Raw genomic sequence first — 22,796 nt, forward strand, 5'->3', positions numbered from 1 at the left:
CACTATCAACATCCTTGGAGTTAACACGGACCAGAAACTCAACTGGACTTACCACATAAACACAATGGCTACAAGAGCAGGTCAGATGCTAGGATATGATGGTCAGTAACTCATGTCCTGAATTCTCAAAGCCTGTCCACCATCTGCAAGGCACAAGTCATGAGTCACTTATCCAAGTGAGTGCAGCTCCAATAACACTCAGCATTTGAAAATGAATGGACTTGTTATTCATAGGCAGCAAGGGTTTGTGTGGGGAAATTCATGTCCCACCAACTTGACTGAGTTTTCTGAGGAGGTGACAATGATGATTGATGAGGGAACAGCAGTGCATATTGTCTACATGGACTGAGTAAGGCAATTGATAAGATACCTGATGACAAGGTGCTGCAGAAGTAGAGTTGGGTTCTGGGGTGAGCTGGCTAGATTGCTACAAAACTGGCTTGGTCACAGAAGACAGACAGCAGCCATGCAAAGGTGCTTTTCGGAAAGGAGATCAGTAACTAGTGGTGTTCCGCAGTGATCAGTGCTGGGATCTTTGTTGTTTGTAATATATAGAGGAAAATGTAGGTGGTCTGATTAGTAAGTTTGCCAAAATTGGCAGAGTTGCAGTGAGGAAGATTGTCAAAAGATATAACGGGATATAGATATATTGCAGATTTGAGAAGAGAAATGGCAGATGGAGTTTAATCTGATCAAATGCGAGATGATGCACATTGGAAGATCAAATTCACGTGCAAATTATACAATAAATAGCAGAACCCTTTGGGGCACTGCCACACAGAGAAATCTGGGCGTACAGGTCCACAGATCCCTGGCAGTGGCAACACAAATGGATAAGTTAGTCAAGAAGGCATACTGCACACTTGCCTTCATTGGTCAGTGCATTGAATATAAAAGTTGACAAGTTACGTTACAGCAGTATAAAACTTTAATTAGGCCACATTTGGAATATTGCATGCAGTTCTGGTTGCCACACTACCAGAAGGACATTGATGCTTTGGAGAGGGTGCAGAGAAGGTTTATCAGGATGTTGCCTGGTCTGGAGGGGTTTAGTTATGAGGAGAGGTTGGATAAACATGAAAGATGGAGGCTGAGGGGTAGCCTGACAGCCGGATATAAGGTATATCCCTTATAAAAGGGATAGATAGCGTGGATAGTCAGATACTTTTTCCCAGGGAGGAAAGGTCAATTACAAGAGGGCACAGGTTCAAGGTGAGAGGGGGTAAGTTTAGGGGAGCAGAGTAGGGAAAATTTTTCACACAGAGGGTGGTGGTTGCCTGGAACACACTGGCGGTGGAGGTGGTGGAAGCACTGTTTAAGATTAGCATTGTTTAAGGCATATCTTGATAGACACATGAACGGGAAGTGAACAGAGGTATAGAAAAGACTTATGGCCAATAAGAAGTGGGTCCAAATAAGGATTAGGAACTGATGCAGAGATAGTAAGAACTGCAGATGCTGGAGTCAGAAATAACAGAGTTTGGAGCTGGAGGAACACAGCAGGCCAGGCAGTTTCAGGTCAGGACCCTGCTTCAGAAATGGGGAGGGAGAAGGGAATTCAGAAATAAATAGAGAGGAGGCGTGGGGCGGGGGAAGAGGCCAGGGGTAGGCAAAATTTTGAAACTGGTAAATGGCCTAAATGTGGGTTTTACCAGTTTCAAAATTTCCCCATCCACCAAACTCGTTGCATGTCCACCCCTCCCTTCCTCCCCGCCTCCTTGACCTGACCAACCTGTCCATCTTCTCTCCCACCTGTCCGCCCCTCCCGCCTCACTGACCAATCCCCACCACTCCCTACCGGCACTCACCTATCACCATCCTACCTACCTTCCCAGCCCCACACCTCCTCTCTATTTATTTCTGAGCTTGCTTTTCCCTCCCCATTTCTGAAGAAGGATCCTGACCCAAAATGTCAACTTTTCTACTCCTCTGGTTATGCCTGGCTTGCTGTATTCCTCCAGCTCCACACTGTGTTATCTAGGAATTGATGGAGGCTCGGTGGACCGAAGGGCCTGGTCCTGTGCTATAATGTGTTGTGCTGTAGGCTGGTCCAGAAGATCAAATCACATGGAATCCATTGAGTTACCAAACTGGATACAAAATTAGCTTGGCCATAGAATACAAAGGGCAGTAATGGAGGAGTGTTTTTCTGACTGGAGGTCTGCAACCAGTAACGTTCCTCAAGAATCAGTCTGAGACCTCTGTTGTTTGTGATATAAATAAACAATGTGAATGAAAATGTCAGTGGTCTGATTATAGATTTGCAGATGACATGAAACTATTTGAGTTATGGATAGTGAGGAAGGATATCAAAGGATGCAGCAGAATATAGATCAGCTGGAAAGTTGAGCTAAGAAATGGCAGATGGAGTATAATCCCGAGGAGTACGATGTGATATATTTTCAGAGGTCAAATGAATGATAAAAGTATACAGTAAATGGTTGGACCCTTAGGTGCTTTGATATGCAGAGGGTTGTTGTGGTACAACTCCATAGTTCCTTGTCAGTGGCAACACAAGTGGATAAGGTGGTAAATAAAGCATATGGCATGTTGCCTTCATTGTTCAGGGTATTAATTATAAAAGTTGGCAAGTCATGTTGTACTTTATAAGACTTTGGTCAGGCCACATTTGGAGTACTGTGCACAGTTCTGGTTACCACAATACAGGAAGGACATGGACGCTTTGGAGAGTGTACAGAAGAGGTTTACCAGGATTGGAGTTTATGAGCTAGAAGGAGGCTGCCCAAACTTGGATTGTTTCCGCTAGAACCTCAGAGGCAACCTGATAGAAATATATAAAATTATGAGCAGTGTGGATAGAGAGAATTATTGGAATCTCTTTTCCAGCATGGAAATGTCAAATACAAGAGGACATAAGTTGAAAGTGAGAGGGATAAAGTTTAAGGGAAGTATTAAGGAAATTGCGCCTTGTAGATGGTGCTCAGGCTTTGGGGAATCAGGAGGTGAATCCTGCAATATTCCTAGTCACTGCCTGTTGTTTTAGCCACTGCACTTATATTTTAATTAATCTGATTTGACGTTAGAATTGGAATTAGGTTTACTGTAACATGTACTCAAGTTGAGGGATGTATGAATATGCATGAACAGGGATATGGAAAAGACCTACGGCCAATAAGAAATGGGTCCAAATAAGGGTTAGAAATTGATGCAGAGATAGTAAGAACTGCAAAAGTGAAAAGTATACAAATTTGCCATTTCCAGTCCATCTTAGGTACAAAAATACCTAGGTATAAAATGTTAGGTATAAACTAGAAAAATAAAGAAACAAAGTTCAGCAATACAGTTTTTCTAAAGGAGGGAGTCCATGCTGGGCATCAGCTCAAGGCCGGGAGTCCAATGCTGGGCTTCCGCGAGGCCAAGAGTCTCCTGAGTCCATGCTGGCTCAATTCTCCACCACCGATGCCATCTGAAAAATGGAGGTAAATACAGACAAAAGGAAAAAGATGAAAAGCCACGGACTTAGGAGCCATCTTGAAGGCACTGGTAATAGGTGTGAAAGAGAAGTAAAGTTGTAAATTGAGGTGTTCAGATCTACAGCAAGCTAAAACACATTAATGGGAGGTGATGGCTGAGTGGTATTATTGCTAAATAATCAATCTGGGTAACTAGGTCATGTTCTAGGGACTTGGGCTTAAAACCTGCCGTAGGCAGGTGGTGGAGGTGATAATGGGAACTGCAGATGCTGGAGAATCCAAGATAATAAAATGTGAGGCTGGATGAACACAGCAGGCCCAGCAGCATCTCAGGAGCACAAAAGCTGACGTTTCGGGCCTAGACCCTTTCTGATGAAGGTTCTAGGCCCGAAACGTCAGCTTTTGTGCTCCTGAAATGCTGCTGAGCCTGCTGTGTTCATCCAGCCTCACATTTTATTATCGTGGTAGGTGGTGGAACTTGAATTCAATGAAAATCCAGAACTAAAAATCTAATGATCTTGATTGTCACAAAAAAATACTCATCTGGTTCACTCATGTCCCTTAGGGGAGGAAATCTCCCATCCTTTCTTGGCCTGGCCTGCTGACTCCAGATCTAAAGCAATGTGGGTAAGTATGGGCACTGAAAGCTGGCCTAGCCAGCTATGTCTACATACTATGAATAAATTTTAGAAAAAACTCAGTGAGGAGAGGGGTGGAACATGATTTTTTTTGACCTCTTATCATGATCTTATTTGTTGGTGGAGCAGACTTTACGGACTGAATCTGCTCCTCTGGCAAAGGCAATGACCCATCAGTTTTACCATTTTAATTAAAAGCTTGAATTCAAAGACTAATGATGACCAGTGAAACCACTGTCAAAAAAACTATTTAGTTCACTAATGCCCTTTTAGTGAAGGAAATCTGCCATCCTTACCTGGTTTGGCCTATATGTGACTCCAGGCCCACAGCAATGTGGTTGATTCTTGACTGTTCTCTGGGGCAGAGCAGCTGGGGCTCAACAATGAATGCTGACCCACCTAGAGACGCATTCATCCCGTGTATGAAGTTTAATAAAAAGTTAATGTTTTCCTGGGGAAGGGAGTGCACAATTCAAGGTGCAAGCATGGTTTCTATAGTCTGTCTTGGTGAAAGAAATGTTCAAGAGATTTATTGATCGATTTGATTTATTGTCACATGTATTTTGTTACAAAACACAATGAAAAGAGTTGCGTAGCGTCACCACTCTCCGGCACCATCTTAAAACGCAGAAAGATGAATCATAACGTGGAATATAAAGGTGGAAAAATGAAGAAATGAAGTTCAACTTTGTAGTCCGTCTTGTTGAGTGCTTAGCCATGGGCATGTACCCTCGCCGTGCTGCCAGAACATGAATCGCCACTCTTCGATGTCATCTTGCCTCCACCAACACTGCTGCCACAATTAATCCTCACCATGTCCCATACCAGGCCAAACTCAACTCCACCACTGCCAAGAGCCTGCTCTGGGCCCAGGTCTGCCTCCACCACTGCCTCCACGAGTCTGTGCTGGACACAGATGCCATGGGCAACACAAATTTCACCTCCACCCATGGTTTAGGTGGCATGGTGGCTCAGTGGTGAGCACTGCTGCCTCACAGCTCCAGGGACAGGGGTTAAATCCCAGCACTGGGGGCCCTGTGGGGTTTGCATGTTCTCCCCATGTCTGCGTGGGTTTCCTTCAGGTGCTCTGTGCCTCGCACAATCCAAAGATGGGTAGATTAGGTGGGCTGACTTTTCCAAATTTGCCCACGGTGTCTGGGCGGGCCAGCCATGGGAAATGCAGCGACAGAGCGGGCTGAATCTGGTGGGTGGGGGAGATGGGATGCTCTTCGATGGGCCCAAAGGCCTACTTTCCGCAACCGGGGGTGGGGGGGGAAGGGGGGGTGAATTCGATGGTGGTTTGTTGTTGTGGAAATCCAGGGTTAAACATGGCAGCGGCAGGAGAGCGGGAACGGAAATACTACAACTCCCGGCATGCCCGGCGGAGGTAGCAGGACCCGGATGTGTCCGTGGGTACTCTCGCGAGATGAGGGCGGTGGGGTTTGGTTTGTTGGTTGGGTGCGGGGGCGGGGGAGCGAAGACAAGCGCTGACGCAGCGCCTCATTTGCCGGACCCTCCCTATAGCGGCAATTGAAGCTCCATTCGGCAGTATATAAGCGCTCGCTGGAAGAGGACGGACGGCTTTCCCAAGCCCGCTTCAGGCAGCACCGCCAAAAATCAATTTTAATCGCTTTTATTTTTGTTTTAAAAAAAAATCTTTTTCTTGACCAAAAAACAAACCACCTCATCTGGATATTTCATTTAAATTCTCCTCCGTATCCACATGGCGAGTTCGGCCAACTCAAACCCGGTGGTAAGATTTTTTTGTGTGTTGAGTGTGGTTGTTTTTTTAAATCCTCCGAAATAAAAGAGACTTTAAGATGGGAACCATTTTATATATTTTTAAAAAAATTATATCTATGCTCTTCATTAAAATCTGCTTTTTCCACTCCCGAGGATGAAAACAATTTTTTCTCTCTACTTTTTTATTTTAAGAAAAACCAAACGTGAAAAGTAATGTTTTGCTTTTGTTTTCTGTCTGGGGAAATTTTGAAGCAAAATTCAGCAAAGCGGAAAACTTGTTGGCATTTGAAAAGGGGGGGAAGGAACAAAAACTTCCCTTTTTTTAAAAGGAAAACAAGATTTGACTCCCTTTCTCAACATTTTTAAAAATAATTAGCGGAGCAAAGCAAGCCATATCTTGGACAAACTGACTGGATTTTTGTCAGGAGCTGTGGCTGGAGTTTTAGTTTTTACAAGCAGATTTTTTGAGGGGGGGTGGTGAGGGAGAAAACACTTCCCTCCTTTCTCTCCTGTAAAAATTTCTTTTGTCTGGACTAGTAACTACATTTTTAAGCTGAGGTGCTTTCTAAAGTGGCTTGGGAAAGAAATGGAGTGGGGGAGAAAGTGGTGGGTGAATGGTTCAATTTTTGGGTTGCACATCAAAATGAATGGTAATTTTTTTTAAATAAAAAGTTGAATTCATGAGGTGGTTTCACCTGGAAAAATCACAATTCAAGAACTGCTTTTGCTAATTGTGTGTCAAGTTTGAAACTAAGAAAAGTGCTAAGGTTTTCTTTTGGTAAGCTGTCAGGATATTACAGGCTCATGTCTGATTTAAGTTTTAGCTTTTAAAAACTTGTACTTTTGAAGGTAAATATATAACCTTTATTTTACAAAAGGAATAAAACTGAAACACCAACACACCCCTGCTGATCCCTCTAGAGAAACAGATGGAGCCTGCACTATTTGCTGATGAACCATTTTGTTTTCTGGCTGACTTTTTACAAATTTTTGTGTTGTTGGTCTGAAGGAGGCACGAGATGCTTTCCTTTCCCTGTTTCAGGGCCCCTAAGACTTTGGTTTTAGTCCTGTCCCCCTTCCTTTTGTGGCCAATCTGGTGAATCGGTCTCTCTGCTCCATAAGCTAATGTTTTGTGGAGGGTGGCCTGTTGTTTGTGCCTTCCTTCCCCTTGCTTCTGTCTTTCCTCCCCCTCCTAGATGGTCTCCTCTATTATAATCTCGGTTGCACGGTGGGGATGTGCTTGCCAGCTCTACGTCATGAGGAGGGGGGGGGGGTCCCCTTTGCATATGAGGTCAGACTGCAAGGGCTGTGCAAGAAAGCAGGGAGAGAGGGAGGCTTAACAGCAGCTGTGAGGCCCAAGGGTAAACTGCCTGCTTAAGTATGTTCCCTTGATCGGTTTTAGGCTGTGACTTATCTACCTTCTTTCTGACAAACCTTCTGCCCTCCACCCTTATCCCTGGTCCCCTCACTGTTTTTCTGTTCTGTCAGAGGCTGTGAGCTTTCCTTCAACGGTGAGCTCCTGCAGGCTTGGCTATGCTGTAGTGTTCTTTCTGAGAATGTGAATTCAGACTGCAAGCAGCATCTTTTATAGATCAGGGTGTTTTTCTTTGCATTTGTAATTCAACCAAGATGTGTGTAACTATTTTATTAAAACCACAATACTTCTGATACTGAAAATCTGAAGCAAATGCATTTGCCAATTCAGTTTTTTACTCCAGTGCAATGTTGACAACTCATTATCAGGAATGACCCTTTTTCTAAAAGTAGATGAATATTTGTAACAGTGGTTGCTGTGGTTGAATTTACATAGTCCATGATGGCAGGTAAGGGCAACCCAGTGGAATGAATTGGATAGCTCTTCCTCAAAGCACTAGTAAAGGAAAAATGGACCAAATGGCATTTCTCACTTGATTTCAGCATTACTGGTACGTGATGAAGTTCCATTTTAGAGAATATTTAGAACTCTGTCTTGGTGGGAATCATCATCTTATTTATACATTTGTGTAGCATTAAGCAAAAAGTTCTTAGCTTGTATTCATCTAAATGGTTAGACTTGTATGGTTATTTCAAAATGTCATCTTTAAATTTCTTTAAATTCTTGGCATTTTCAGAAGTCTTGCAATTTAAACAGTTCTTAATATTTGAGCAGGGAAATGTTAACTTCCCAATACAAGTGTCGGAGCTGTGAGGAAGAATAGAAGTAGATCAGTGTCTTGGCCTATTTCTACTGTTTAATTAGGCCAAGCTGAGTGGAGGCAATCTTTACTCTTTTAAAATTTTGCCCAGCAAGGATGTCAATTGACCCAGCATTCCTGACACTTTGAAGATTAGATTTCCAGTATCCTTTGTGGAAAATTTGCTTTCTGATGTTTGTTCTGACTGACATAGCTCTCATTTAAGATTATGGACTTTTCCCAGCAAACAAAATGGCTTCTCTCTACACAATTGCCTCAGTTATTTGAAATGTCTTGATTTAGCAGTTCACAACCATCTAAACATGAGACTACAAGCCAATGTTGTGAAACTTGTCATGATGTCTCTGGGTGTAGTAGGTCAATTTGTACACTTCAGAAGCAAGTTTTGAGGTCTATAATTGCATATGCTACTCCAGATAAGAACTAATCAAACTCTGTCAAACAGAAGCACTGCTTCCTCACTTTTGAATTCCACTTGCTGTTGGATAAAGGGCAACATGTGCTAACTAAGTTAGTAAGAACTGCAGATGCTGGAGGATCACAGGCCAGGCAGCATTGTAGGATCAGGAAAGCTGATATTTCTGGTTGGGACTCTTCTTCAGAAATGGGGAGTTGGAGGGGAGCTCAGAAATAGAGGGATGGGACTGGGGAAAGTAGGTGGGATGGTAGTGGGTGAGCGCATGTAGGCAGTGGTTGGGATTGGTCAGAGGTAAGAGTGGTGGAGAGGTGGGCAGGTTGTATCAGGTCAGAGGTAGGGATGATGGGTGCGGGTTGGTCATGCGCTGAGGCCTCTGGAGCTGCATGTACAAACAATGACACCTTGAAATATTTTAAATGCCACCTACTCCCCAGGTGATATGTCCATCTAGGGCCGCCTCCAGTGTCAGTGACGCCACCCACAAACGGGAAGAACAGTGCCACATATTCTGCTTTGGGATTCTACAGGCTGATGGCTTGAACATGGACTTACCAGTTTCAAATTCTCCCCACCCCAGCCTTACCCCATGACCAACTCTCCCTTCATCCCTGCCTCCTTGACCTGATATAATCTGTTCATCATCTCTCCCACTTATCCACTACACCTACCTCTCTGACCAATCCCAACCACTGCCTACATGCTCTCATCTACCACCATCCCATCTACTTTCTCCCCAGCCCCACCCCTCCTCTCTCTTTGAGTTCCTGTCCCCTTCACCCTCCCTGAAGAAGGATCTGACCAGAAACGTCAGCTTTCCTGTTCCTCTGCTGCCTGGCCTGCTGTGTTCCTCTGTTCTACACTTATCTCCCACATTTAATCAGCCTTGTTGTACTTGTTATCACTAGACCTGACTCTTGCAACATACACCCGGGTGTCTCTTGCTCTACTCTAAGTAAACTTTACACCATCTAACACCCAGCTAATTGTGTCCTAAATTTTGCCAAGTCATCACCCATGATTGCTGACTTGCATGAGATCCCACTCAAAAGTCTAGAATCTTCTCCAGTGCCAAAACTTGTTAGATGCTTAAACTCTTCCAAATCTGGCCTCTTGTTTGTGCATTTCCAATTATAATTGCTCCACCATTTGTGATTTTACTCTCTGCCCCAGGCTCTGCAATTGTCTCCCTGTCCGTGTTCCCAAGACATTCCTTAAGATGTATCTCTTACTAGTTTTTTGTCATCTGACTGAAAATGGTGTGGTATGGATTGTTTCATCATGTTCCTGTGAGGTACCTTGGAACATGATAACCATTTTAAGCAAAGCAGAGTTGCTGCAAAATACTCAAGTCTGGCAGCGTCTGAAGGAAAAAACAGTTAACATTTTGGGTCTGGTGACCCTTCCTGTATAAATTGGAGATCTTATTGCACCCTAGTTTGTTTTCTGGACACAAACTCCTTGCTCCTAAACGGTACTTAAACTCTAATTACTAACAAAACATTTTGATTCGTTTTTCTCTGAAGTGGATGCACTTGAACTTCAAAATTGGAAGTATTACAGTGCAAAGGAGGCCATTGGGCCCAGAGTGCCTACATGACTTAAGTTGGCACGAGGCAACAGTGCTCACCTCCTATTTTATCTGCATCCTGCATGTTCTTCCTATCAAAAAACATTCAAAGCTTTCCTGAATAATCAATTTAACCACTCCTCCATATTTCCATCCAGTGCCTTCTATACTGTAACTACTTGCTGAGTGGAAAAGGTTTTTTCCTTCACTTCACAATTGCTCTTTTGCAGATTGTTCAATCTACACCCTCTTGTTCTGTTCCTTTCACGAGTGAGAGCAGTTTCGTCCTATCTATTTTAATGTATGGAAGATTATGAAAACTACCAAATATCCCCTCAGGTGCCTTTGCTCCAGTTTTCTCATGACTGAAGTACCTCATCCTTGGATGATGAAGTGTGGAGCTGGATGAGCACAGCAGGCCAATCAGCATCTTAGGAGCACAAAAGCTGACGTTTCAGGCCTAGAGCCATCAGAAAAGGGGGATGGGGAGAGGATTCTGAAATAAATAGGGAGAGAGAGGGAGGCGGACTGAAGCTGGAGAGAGGAGAGTATAGGTAGGTAGGGGATAGGTCAGTCCAAGGAGGACTGACAGGTCAAGGGGGCGGGATGAGGTGGGAAACAGAGGTGCAGCTCGAGGTGGGAGGAGAGGATAGGTGAGAGGAAGAACAGGTTAGGGAGGCAGGGACGAGCTGGACTGGTTTTGGGATGCAGTCGGGGGGAGGGGAGATTTTGAAGCTGGTGAAATCCACATTGATCCCATTGAGCTGCAGGGTTCCCAAGCGGAATATGAGTTGCTGTTCCTGCAACCTTTGGGAGGCATCATTATGGCACTGCCGGAGGCCCAGAACGGACATGTCATCTAAGGAATGGGAGGCGGAGTTGAAATGGTTCACAACTGAATTGTATGTGTCTGACCTGAGGTGTCACCTTTTGTATAGTCCTATCGCTCTGGCTGTTTGAAATTTTGAAAGTTAGGTAGACACTGATGAAACTTTCAATTATCTCAGGACAGTGACTTGAAACAGATTCTGGTAAACTGCATTTTAATCAAAACTTGCATCTCCTCTAAGATTTCTCCATACCCTGCTTCTGCAATTTCGAGAATGCGGGAATGTATGAATATGAATAATTAACACTTCAACACGAGGCAGTCAGCCAGCCATTTTAGGGTTGTTCACTCCACTCACACCAGCTGTGTGATCCTTTGATCTCTCTACCTATAAACTGCCTAAACTCATCTCACTGTACCTGATGAAGGGGCAGTGCTTTGAAAGCTTGTGATTTCAAATAAATCTGTTGGACTATAACCTGGTGTCATGATTTTTGACTTTGCCTCATACAAGCTCAACATTGCCTCTTTGCTCTGTACTCTACACCCATGATAATAAAACCACAGACACTGAGTTTAGCAACTGCTGTTTCTACCAATTCTGTCACTTTTAATGATCTCTACACGCCCAGATTCCACTGCTCCTGTGCAAGCCCTTTTAGAATTGTACCCTGTATTTTGTCTGAATTTTCTTCCTACCAAATACATCGCTGTCAGATGTCACCAGCAATTCTTTAAAAATTCATTCATGCAACGTGGGGGAGCTGGAGATTCATATCAGTGTTTGTGACACTCTCACGGGCAACAACAGCAGAGTAGCAGCAAGAGTTTTCCAAATGCCTCCTCAGCCCTGTACTGCTTTTAAACATGATTATTGCTATCTGCCCCAGCCCTCAATTGCTCTTCCATGTTGTCTGAGCACTGACATCAACTCCTTGATGCTTCAAAAAACATATTTCCCACCAAGTGCTTTCGATGGCCTAACCTTCGTAATACCTGAATAGAGGATTCCAGACACACACTTCCAGGAGAAGAAATTCCTCCATGTCTCTTTTAAATGTTTCCATATCCTGTAACTTTGTCCCTTAGTTTGATCGTTTCCCCACTAGTCAAACATAATCTTGTCAAGCCCATTCAACGTCTGTTTCAATAACTCTACATTCTTCTAAACTCCAATTAATAAAGGCCTAACCTAGTTAGCTATTCGTCATTAAAAGATGATGGATTATCTGTGCCAGCTTAGTATTTTATAAACTACAATAGTTAGTGTTTGATAACAAAAGACATTTCCGAAATGACTGCCAGACTACTCGGACCTCTTGGCATCAGGGTCGCCCACAAACCCACCAACACACTAAAACAGCAGCTAATGAACTTAAAAGACCCTATACAGACAACAAATAAAACAAACGTCATCTACAAAATACCTTGCAAGAACTGTGACAAACACTACATTGGACAAACTGGCAGAAAGCTAGCCACCAGAATACATGATCATCAACTAGCCACAAAACGACATGACCCACTATCACTCGTATCCTTACATACAGATGAGGAAGGACACCACTTTGATTGGGACAACACATCCATCCTAGGACAAGCCAAACAGAGACACGCACGAGAATTCCTAGAAGCATGGCATTCCAACCGGAATTCCATCAACAAACACATTGATTTGGAGCCAATCTACCATCCCCTGAGAAAAAGAACAGGAAATGACATCACCAACCCAAGAAAACCTAACCAGATAAATAGAAAGCGGGACATAACACCAGCGCTTTGTCGGAGGCTCACTGATGATGTTACCAAGAATGGTGATGAAACGTCTGAAAATGAACCTTCTAGTTCAGTGAGCAATCTCACATCCAAAAGTCCTAGTCTACAGAACAGTTCTAGAACGACAGTATATCCTAGCAGTCTGCTCAGGCCTCAGGATCAAATCTGTAGAGGCTGGGTTTGAGCTTCACTGCTACTGAGGATTGAGCTCGTTCCCCTTTAAGGTTCATGGTGCAATGGTCATGTCCTGATCTCTGACCCCCAAAGATCCTGGTTCAGGCCTTGCCTGTTCTGAATGTCATAACATGTCTGAACAGGTTAAGTTAGAATAACTATAGAGCATTTGTTGTCAGGTTAGTCCTGTACAAAAGTGAAACGTGGACTATTATCAGTGAAATAAGCTCAAAAATTCTACCAGTCATATCTTTGCATTCTTTGGATTCAACGGGAGGGACATGAAACAAGCATTCAGGCGTAACTGCACAATCAACTGATGGACTGTGCTCAATATCTGGATGACTGAAAAATTCCTCCCTCAATGGCTCTTATTTTCTCACCTGTTAAGTAGGCAGAGTTCCAGAGGAGAAAAAAGAAAATGCTACCAAGTCAGTGAAGCTATCATTGAAACATGGTAGAAGTGCCAATCCTGGAAGGAGGTTGCGACCAGTTGTTGAAAATGATCATCTATTCACCAAGCTATACAAAAAAAGTGAAAGTGGCATGTCATTTGATAGGGGCACAAACAGGCCAGTAGACGTGACTCCAGAATGGTATGTTGCCTCCCTGGTGTTAGGACGTTAATTTACGTGAGGTGAAGAGCTAGAGTTGTGCTTGGCATCAGTGATCTAGGCAAAAAGGCTCCTGACAAAGTAGCTTTTGGAAACCACACAAGGTTGGAAAACAAGATCTCTATAGTAGTAATCTCAGGATTACTCCCAACTTAATGTGCTAGTGAATATAGATATAGAAAGTTTGTGTTTGAGCATATAATTTGAATACTGGTGCAAGATGAAAGTCTTTGGATTGCTGGGGCCTGGGACAGTTCTAAGGCAGATGTGACTGACCCAAGAAGGACTGGTTGTATTGCAGCAGTACTAGGATTAATGTCCTATGAGGAGATCTGCTAGTGTTTTTAAAGAGGATTCAAAATAGCTTGTCAAGCGTTGGTAACTTGGGGAATTTAGAAGAAAATCAAAGCTGATAATGGGAAGTGGTAAGTATCGACCAGGGTCAAAATACATAGAATGAAAAAGGCAGAATTAAAACTGCTCTCTCTGAATGCATGAAACAACACAGTATGGAGCTGGAGGAACACAGCAGGTCAGGCAGCATCAGATGAGCACGAAAGTTGATGTTTCAAGTCAGGACCCTTGTAAGAGGAAGGGTCGATGGATCTGAAATGTTAACTCTGGTTTTTTCTTCATAGATGCTGCCTCACTTGCTGATTTTTTCCAGCAACTTTTTTTTTTCCTGATTTACAACACCCACAGTTCTTTCGGTTTTTATTCTGAATTTTTAAGGATGTTGCATAAGTATTAATAAGGAGGAATCTGTTCATGTGTTTGGATTTTCAGAATGCTCTTGATTAAGTTCACACTGGAAATCAGTAAGAAAAACTAAGTGAGCAGGATAGAGCATCCCGCATGGCGTGTTGCTTGCCTGGTGCCAGGGTGCGAGACACCTCTGACCGCTTGAGAGGATACAAGAGAGGGAGGAGGGAGGATCCAGTTGTTGTGGCCCACGTACATACCAACAACATAGGCAGGACTAGGAAAAAAGACCTGTTTCGGGATCATGAAAAGCTAGAAACAAAATTAAAAAACAAGCCTTCAAGGGTCATAACCTCTGGATCGCTGTCCAAGCCACCTGCAAATTGGCGTAGGGAGGTGAGGATCAGGGAAGTAAACACGTGGCTAAAAGAGTGGTGTGGAAAAGAGGATTTCCTTTTCATGAGGCACTGGCATCAGTTCTGGGACAGGAGGGATCTATACCGCTGGGATGGACTCCACCTGAACAGGGCCGGGTCCCGTGTTCTGGCAAAAAGGGTAAATAGGGTGTTTAATAGGACTTTAAACTAGTAAGTGGGGGCAAAGGAGAAGTGACCGTAGAGGAAGAATAACAATTAACGTAAGGCAAAGCAGCAGGCTAGCAGGTGACGAAGAAACTTCACCTCCATTGAAAATTAGAAAAAAAGTTAAAGGGAAGGAGAACTCAAGAGTTGTTAGTAATGGAGGTAATAGGATCCAAAAAGAAGGTGCAAAAACTGGCATAAGGGCATTTTATCTGAATGCTCGGAGTATTCGAAACAAGATGGATGGAGTTGACAGTGCAAATCATGGCAAATGGATATGATTTAGTGGCCATTACAGAGACATGGTTACAGGATGGTCATGACTGGGAGTTAAATATCCAGGGGGATCCAACTGTTCGGAAGGACAGACAGGAAGGTAAGGTGTTGCTCTGATTTTTCAGGATGATTTGAGGGCAGTAGTGACAAATGAGATAGGTTCCACTGAACAAAACATTGAACCCATTTGGATGGAAATTAGGAATAGCAGGGAAAAGAAGCCACTGAGAGGTGTGGACTATAAGCCACCAAATAACAACATCATGGTGGGGCAGGCAATAAACATAGAAATAGCTAATGCATATAAAAATGGTAGAGCAATTATCACGGGGGATTTTAATCTACATATCGATTGGTCAAACCAGGTCGGTCATGGCAGCCTTGAAGAGGGGTTCATAGAATGCATCCGCGATCATTTCCTTGAACAATATGTAATGGAACCTACGAGGGAGCAAGCTATGCTCGATCTAGTCCTGTGTAATGAGGAATAATTAATGATCCTCACAGTTAGGGATCCTCTTGGAAGGAGCGATCACAGTATGGTCGAATAAAATACAGATAGAGTGTGCGAAGGTTAAATCCAATCCAGTCTTGTGCTTAAACAAAGGAGACTATGAAGGAACGAGGAAGGAGTTAGCTAATGTAGAATTGGAGCAAAAACTTTATGGTGGGTCAGTTGAGGAACAGTGGAGGACCTTCAGAACAATTTTTCACAGTGCTCAGCACAAGTATATTCCAGTGATAAGGATGAACTGTAGGAAAAGAGAGAGCCAGCCCAGGATGTCTAAGGAAATAAATGAAAGTCTCAGATTGAAAAAAAATATATACAAAAAGGCAAAGGGTAGTGGGAAGCTGGTAGACTGGGAAATCTTTAAAGGCCAACAGAAAGCCACAAAAAAGTTATAAAGCAAAGTAAGATAGATTATGAGAGTAAACTAGCTCAGAATATAAAAACTGGCAGCAAAAGTTTCTATAAATATGTAAATTGTAAAAGAGTGGCAAAGGTAAACATTGGTCCTTTAGAGGATGAGAAGGCCAATTTATTAACTGGGATTGAGGAAATAGCCGAGATATTAAACAGTTATTTCTGGTCGGTCTTCACAGTGGAAAACAAATAACATGCCGAAAACTAATAGCAAGAAGGTTGTAGCATTTGAGGACCTAGAAGCTGTCATTATTTCTGAGGAGGCAGTGCTGGACAAGCTAATGGGGCTAAAGGTAGACGAGTCTCCTGGCCCTGATGAAATGCATCCCAGGGTACTAAAAGAGGTGATGGGGGAAATAGCAAATGCACTAGTAATTAGTTACCAAAATTCATTGGACTCTGGGGTGGTTCCCGCAGATTGGAAAACAGCCAAGTGATGCCACTGTTTAAAAAAGGAAGTAGACAAAAACAGGTAACTACAGGCCACTTAGCTTAACTTCGGTGGTGGGTAAAATGCTTGAACCTATCATTAAGGAAGAAATAGCAAGACATCTGGATACAAATTGTCCCATTGGGAACACCCAACATGGGTTCATGATGGGTACGTCATGTTTAACTAATTTCGTGGAATTCTTTGAGGACATTACTTGTATGGTGGACAATGGGGAACCTGTGGATGTGATGTATCTGGATTTCCTGAAGGTATTTGACAAGGTGCCACACCAAAGGCTGCTACATAAGATAAAGTTACACGGTACTACAGGTAATGTATTGGCATGGATAGAGGATCGGTTGACCAGTAAAAAACAAAGAGTAAGGGTAAATGGGTGTTTTTCTGGTTGGTGTTCAGTGGCTAGTGGTGTGCCTCAGGGATCAGTGTTGGGACCTCAATTGTTTACAATTTACATAGATGATTTGGAGTTGGGCACTAAGTGTGGTGTGTCAAAATTTGCAGATGACACTAAGGTGAGTGGTAGAGCAAAGTGTGCAGAAGACACTGAAAGTCTGCAGAGGGATATAGATAGTCTAAGGGAGTGGGCAAAGGTCTGGCAGATGGAGTACATTGTTGATGAGTGTGAGGTCATCCATTTTGGTAGGAATAACAGGAAAATGGACTATGTTTTAAATGGGAAAAAATTGCAGCACACTGCTGTGCAGAAGGACTTGAGTGTCCTTGTGCGTGAATTGCTGAAGGTGGGATTGCAGGTGCAGCAGGTAATTAAAAAGGCAAATGGAATTTTGTCTGCCATTGCTAGAGGGATGGAGTTTACAAACAGGGAGGCTATGCTGCAGCTCTATAGGGTCCTGGTGAGGCCACACCTAGAGTACTGTGTGCAGTTTTGGTCTCCTTGAGAAGAGATATGCTAGCACTGGAGGGGTGCAGAGGAGATTCATTCGATTGATTCCAGAGTTGAGAGGGTTGGATTCTGAGGAGAGACTGAGTAGACTGGGCTTATACTCATTGGAATTCAGAAGAATGAGGGGAGATCTTATAGAAACATATAAGAGTATGAAGGGAATAGATAAGGTGGAGGCAGGGAGGCTGTTTCAGCTAGCAGGTGAAACTAGGACTAGAGGGCATCACCTCAAAATAAGGTGAAGCAGATGTAGGACTGAAATCAGGAGGAACTTCTTCACCCAAAGGGTTGTGAATCTGTGGAATTCCCTGCCCCTGAAGTGGATGAAGCTACCTCACTGAACATTTTTAAGGCAAGGCTAGATAAATTTTTGAACAGTAAAGGAATTAAGGGTTCTGGCGAGTGGACGGGTAAGGGAAGCTGAGTCTCAACGATCAGCGATGATCTTATTTAATGGCTGGGCAGGCTCGAGGGGCCAGATGGCCTTCTCCTGCTCCTAGTTCTTATGCTCTTGTGTAAGTGAATGTAATTGTGGGTAATATGCTCACAGTGAATGACAGTTAGCATGCAGAAAGCAGGAGGAATAAATGGATCATTCTCTGGCTGTGACCAGTGGTATACTGCAAGGACTAGAGGTTGGGCCCTAGTTTTTCGTAATTTGTCAATAATTTCAATGAGGACCAATTGAATTATTTGAACTTTCAGATGATGCCAAATTCTATGGGAATGAGTGTTCAGGGTGATGCAAGGAGGTAATTTAGATGGACTGAATGTGTGGCAGTTGGAATATACAGTGTTTTAGTGAGGGTTGTTTGGAAGGACGAAAAAGCAGGGTATTTCTTTAACTGAGTAAATAGGGTTGATGTGTAAATTGGTCTAGGTCTCCTCCATATGTTGTTGAAAGCAAGCATGCAGGTTTAGCGAGCAGTTTGGAAAATAAATGATAAGTTGGTCTGTATTGCAAATTTGAACATAGGTGTAAAGACATCTTGGTTTCAATTATATATCAAGTACATATATACTAGAGAACAGATTGCCAGTAAGTACAGATTAGACCACCCTTGGAGTTTTTGCCATTCTGTTCCTCTTGCTTTAGAAAAGTAGATATTTTTAGAACAACGCAAGACATGTTATGGCACATATTTCAGGCGCGTGGGACTTGAACCTTCAAGCCAAGAGGCAGGGATGCTCCCACTGTGCCACAATCTCTCACTTAAGGAAGGATGTATTTGCTGTACAGGAAGTGCAGCAGACATTCATTAGACCGATTCCTAGGGTGGTGCGACTGTCCTGTAGCCTTTTGGGTTTAGAAGCATGAGAGGCAATCTCGTTAAAAACTCGAGTCCCTTTAAGAATTTTGTAAGAGATGCAAAAAGGATGTTTCCCTTGCATGTGGACTGTAGAGCAAGGGGACATAGTCTCAAAATAAAGACACGTCATTTAGGTCCATATTTTGGACATAATGAATGTGGGAAAGTGTGTGACATGATGTATAATGAGGTTATTTATTTCAGTAGCATAAACAGAAAGGCAGATTATTATCAGAATAGCAATAGATTTGGGAAGAGGGGAATGTAAGGAGACCTGGGTGTCCTTGTGCAGCAGTTACTGAAAGCAAGTGGCAGGTGTGAAAGAAGGCAAATGGTATGTTAGCTTTCGTAGTGAGAATTCTAATATAGTAGCGGGGATGTCTTGAATGATAAGAGGGCATTTTTTTCATTCATTCGTGGGATGTGGGTATTGCTGGCTGGCCAATATTTATTGCCTGCCTCAAGTTTCCCTCGAGTGGCTTGCTGAGCCATTTCAGAAGGCAGTAGAAAGTCAGCAACATTGCTGTGGGTTTGGAGTCACATGTAGGCCAGACCGGGTGATAGCAGATTTCTTCCCGGAAGTACAGTTAGTAAGCCAGATCAGCAATAGTCATCAGTAGATTTTGAATTCCAGACCTTTTGCTTTGAATTGAATTCAAATTCCACCATGTGGTGTTCTGGCATTCAAACCCAGGACCCCAACACATCAGCAGAGTTTCTGGATTAATAGGCTAGTGATAATAGGCCATTGCTTCCCCTTGGTGAGATGAGACCTGAAGTATTGTGTGCAGTTTTATTCTTCCTATCTGTGGAGGGATGTTCTGGCTCAGCTGTGAGCGTAGCGTATGTTTACTAGGCTGATTCCTGGATGGTTGGATAGATGTATGGAGCGAGACTGGATTGCTTAAGACTGCATTCACTGGAGTTTAGCAGAATGAGGGCTTATCTGACAGTTACTCATGAAATTCTAAAGGACGAGACAGCTCAATGCAGGAATGATATTCCTGATGACCGGGGGCTCCAGAAACAGGGGTCACAATCTAAGGTAGGGTTGAGATGAGAAATCTCTTTGCTCAAAATGGGGAGCATCTGAAATACTCTGCCACAAAATGGCTGAGGCTAAAACATGGAATGTTTTCATGAAGGAGTTAAACACTGTTCTCGGGAGTAAATAGATTCCACGGTATGCTAAGGGAATGGAACGCTTTGCCTGCAACGGTAGTAGATTCGTCAACTTTAGGTACATTTACATCGTCATTGGACAAGCATATGGACGTACATGGAATAGTGTAGGTTAGATGGGCTTGAGATCGGTATGACAGGTCGGCACAACATCGAGGGCCGAAGGGCCTGTACTGTGCTGTAATGTTCTATGTTCCATGCTGAGAAAGTGGGAACAGGTTACTAAGTACTTTTGAACAGCCCTGATCATAATGAATGGTCTACACCTCCTATTTTTCTGTTTCAAAGTTGAGGAGGAGCCTCTTCAAAAAGGCATATGGCATGCTTTCCTTCATTGGGCGGGGTATTGAGTACAAGAGTTGGCAGGACATGTTGCAGTTGTATAGGACTTTGGTTCGGCCACATTTAGAGTACTGTGTGCAGTTCTGGTCGCCACATTACCAAAAGGATGTGGATGCTTTGGAGAGGGTACAGAGGAGGTTTACCAGGATGTTGCCTGGTATGGAGGGTGCTAGCTATGAAGAGAGGTTGAGTAGATTAGGATTATTTTCATTAGAAAGACAGAGATTGAGGGGGGACCTGATTGAGGTCTACAAAATCACGAGGGGTATAGACAGGGTGGATAGCAAAAAGCTTTTTCCCAGAGTGGGGGACTCAATTACTAGGGGTCATGAGTTCAAAGTGAGAGGAGGAAAGTTTAGGGGAGATATGCGTGGAAAGTTCTTTACACAGAGGGTGGTGGGTGCCTGGAACGCGTTGCCAGTGGAGGTGGTAGACGCAGACACGTTAGCATCTTTTAAGATATATTTGGACAGGTACATGGATGGGCAGGGAGCAAGTGGACACAGACTGTTAGAAAATAGATGACAGGTTAGACAGAGGATCTTGATCGGCGCAGGCTTGGAGGGCCGAAGGGCCTGTTCCTGTGCTGTAGGTTTCTTTGTTTCTTTGTTTCAGAGTGTGGTGCATGTTTGGAATTCGCACCCCAGAAGGCCTTGGAAGTTTTAGTTACTGATGTCATCAGGGATATGGGGCTAGTGCCATATGGCATTGAGGTGCATGAACAGCCATGATCAAAATGATGGAGCAGCTTTGAAGAATTGAATGGCTGACTACTGCTCTTATGTTTCTATATTTTGAGCCCAAATGCCTGAATTGTGAGGCAGAGCAGTAGCAGAATATGAAAGAAAAAGAAGCAAATCATAGAACATAGAACATAGAACATAGAACAGTACAGCACAGAACAGGCCCTTCAGCCCACAATGTTGTGCCGACCATTGATCCTCATGGATGCACCCTCAAATTTCTGTGACCATATGCATGTCCAGCAGTCTCTTAAATGACCCCAATGACCTTGCTTCCACAACTGCTGCTGGCAACGCATTCCATGCTCTCACAAATCATGAATGTTTATTTTATGAGACATCTTGCCCCATGTGTCTAACGATTTGTGGGTTGAGAATCAGCATATTCAGTCATGTTAAACTTGCAACTCTGAGTAGATTTCATCCTCAAATTGAGGGACATTTGACCATACTGTGTGAATTCATCGCCTATGGGGGAAACGGCCCTCCTCCAGCATTTACAAAGACCTCTGGCCCTGTTGGAAGGTGGGCCAGTGCCTCTGGACATACATGATGCAAAGCTTACTACACTGGAAGAATAAAGGAATAAAGGAAACAGGTATCAAGGTATTCCCTGCTGAACAATGCTGGAAATTGCATTAGCCCAAGTTGCTCTTGTCAGATTTCAGTCCTGGCTGAACACATTTATCCTGAACCCTGTTATGTTTCAGAACTGGAATATCCACAATCAACATGATCTTCTAAACTGAAAGTGGCAACCATTAACTTCTTCACAGTTTCAGTCATTGGAGCAGAGATGGTTTGTTTTAAAGTTAAGAAAATTGGCTGTCAACCAAAACTACTGTATGTGATTTCCTGTAATTTGTGATCATGTCATTCAAAAAGTCTTCGTATATTTTCTGCTGTGTGTAATCAAACTTTTGGATTAGTAATAACTAGATCGGCTAAAAATCAGCTGAAATACTGGTAAGTATATTTCCTCAAAGGGCAGGTTACGAGAAACAGATATTCAAGAATGTTACAGAATTAGCATACATAGTATTCTGACTGCCTGACAGACGATCTTTCTTTTCATTGAAGGAAGAAATTTTAGCAGTTAGAAATGGAGGTCAATGGATAATCAGGTTGATGTTCTCAACAGTCTGTCTTCTGGTACAGGCTTCTGTATTGGTGTTCCTGAACTGTCAAGCTGGAGTCATGACCCTTCTTGTCAAGATAAGTGTCTGGCCAGAGTTAACAAATGGCACCCAGCGAGAAATAAACTGAAAGATTGCCTCAAGGCAAAGCAAATGAAGAAGTGAGGTTACTCCTTGGATATATCTCCATTTTCTCTGCACTTTGTAGGCTCAGTGGTTAGCACTGTTACCTCACAGTGCCAAGGACCCCGTTTCAATTCCACCTTCTGGTGACTGTCTGTGTGTGGAATTTGCAAATTCTCTTCTTATCTGTGTTGATTTCCTCCAGGTGCTCCAGTTTCCTCCGACAGGCCACAGATGTGCCGGTTAGATGGATTAGGCATGTGAAGCTGCCCATGATGTCCATGGATATTAACCGTAGAAAATGCAGGGTTATAGGGAAAGGGTTGGATGCTCTTTCGAGGGTTAGTGTGGGCTTGATGGGCCGAATGGTATGCTTCCACACTGTTCAGATTCTAATTTTCATTTGAATCATACTATTGGAAATGAATTTAAGCCATTATTAACAAATAATCTTTGTGTTGAAAATGAGTGCCGCCAATGCAAACAAAAATCGATGAATTCTTAAAGCTATAATTGCATGGACCTTATGTAAGTACAGTGTTACATCATCCAACTCAAGGTTGTTGTTGGGGAAACTCAATAAGTTCGGCAAAATCAGTGGAGAGAAAGCAGAGTTAATGTCTCGTTGCTGGTGATTCTACATCAGAACTGATAGCAGCTGGAAAAAAAGAGAAGTGAACGGATAAGTAGTGATGGAGCCCAGAGACGTAGGGAGAGAGATGAAAGAGAT

At 43.2% G+C, this 22,796-nt stretch overlaps 1 protein-coding gene across 4 annotated transcripts in view; it reads left to right on the forward strand.

Annotated features, from left to right (window-relative positions):
• gtf2a1 (general transcription factor IIA, 1) overlaps positions 1 to 22,796 on the forward strand; it is an 88,190-nt gene that overhangs the window by 10,771 nt on the left and 54,623 nt on the right. For 2 of the 4 annotated variants that reach the window (XM_059648977.1, XM_059648978.1), the window contains exon 1: positions 5,612 to 5,825. The exons of 1 other annotated variant lie outside the window; for it this stretch is intronic. In XM_059648977.1, the coding sequence (XP_059504960.1) occupies positions 5,796 to 5,825 (30 nt within the window). In that variant the 5' untranslated portion in view covers positions 5,612 to 5,795. Of the gene's footprint in view, positions 1 to 5,611; positions 5,826 to 6,445; positions 6,466 to 22,796 lie in introns of those variants that run through there. One more of the 4 variants, XM_059648979.1, reaches the window with a different exon arrangement.

The sequence above is a fragment of the Stegostoma tigrinum genome, chromosome 10, assembly GCF_030684315.1.
Source record: "Stegostoma tigrinum isolate sSteTig4 chromosome 10, sSteTig4.hap1, whole genome shotgun sequence".
Classification (NCBI taxonomy): Eukaryota; Metazoa; Chordata; class Chondrichthyes; order Orectolobiformes; family Stegostomatidae; genus Stegostoma; species Stegostoma tigrinum.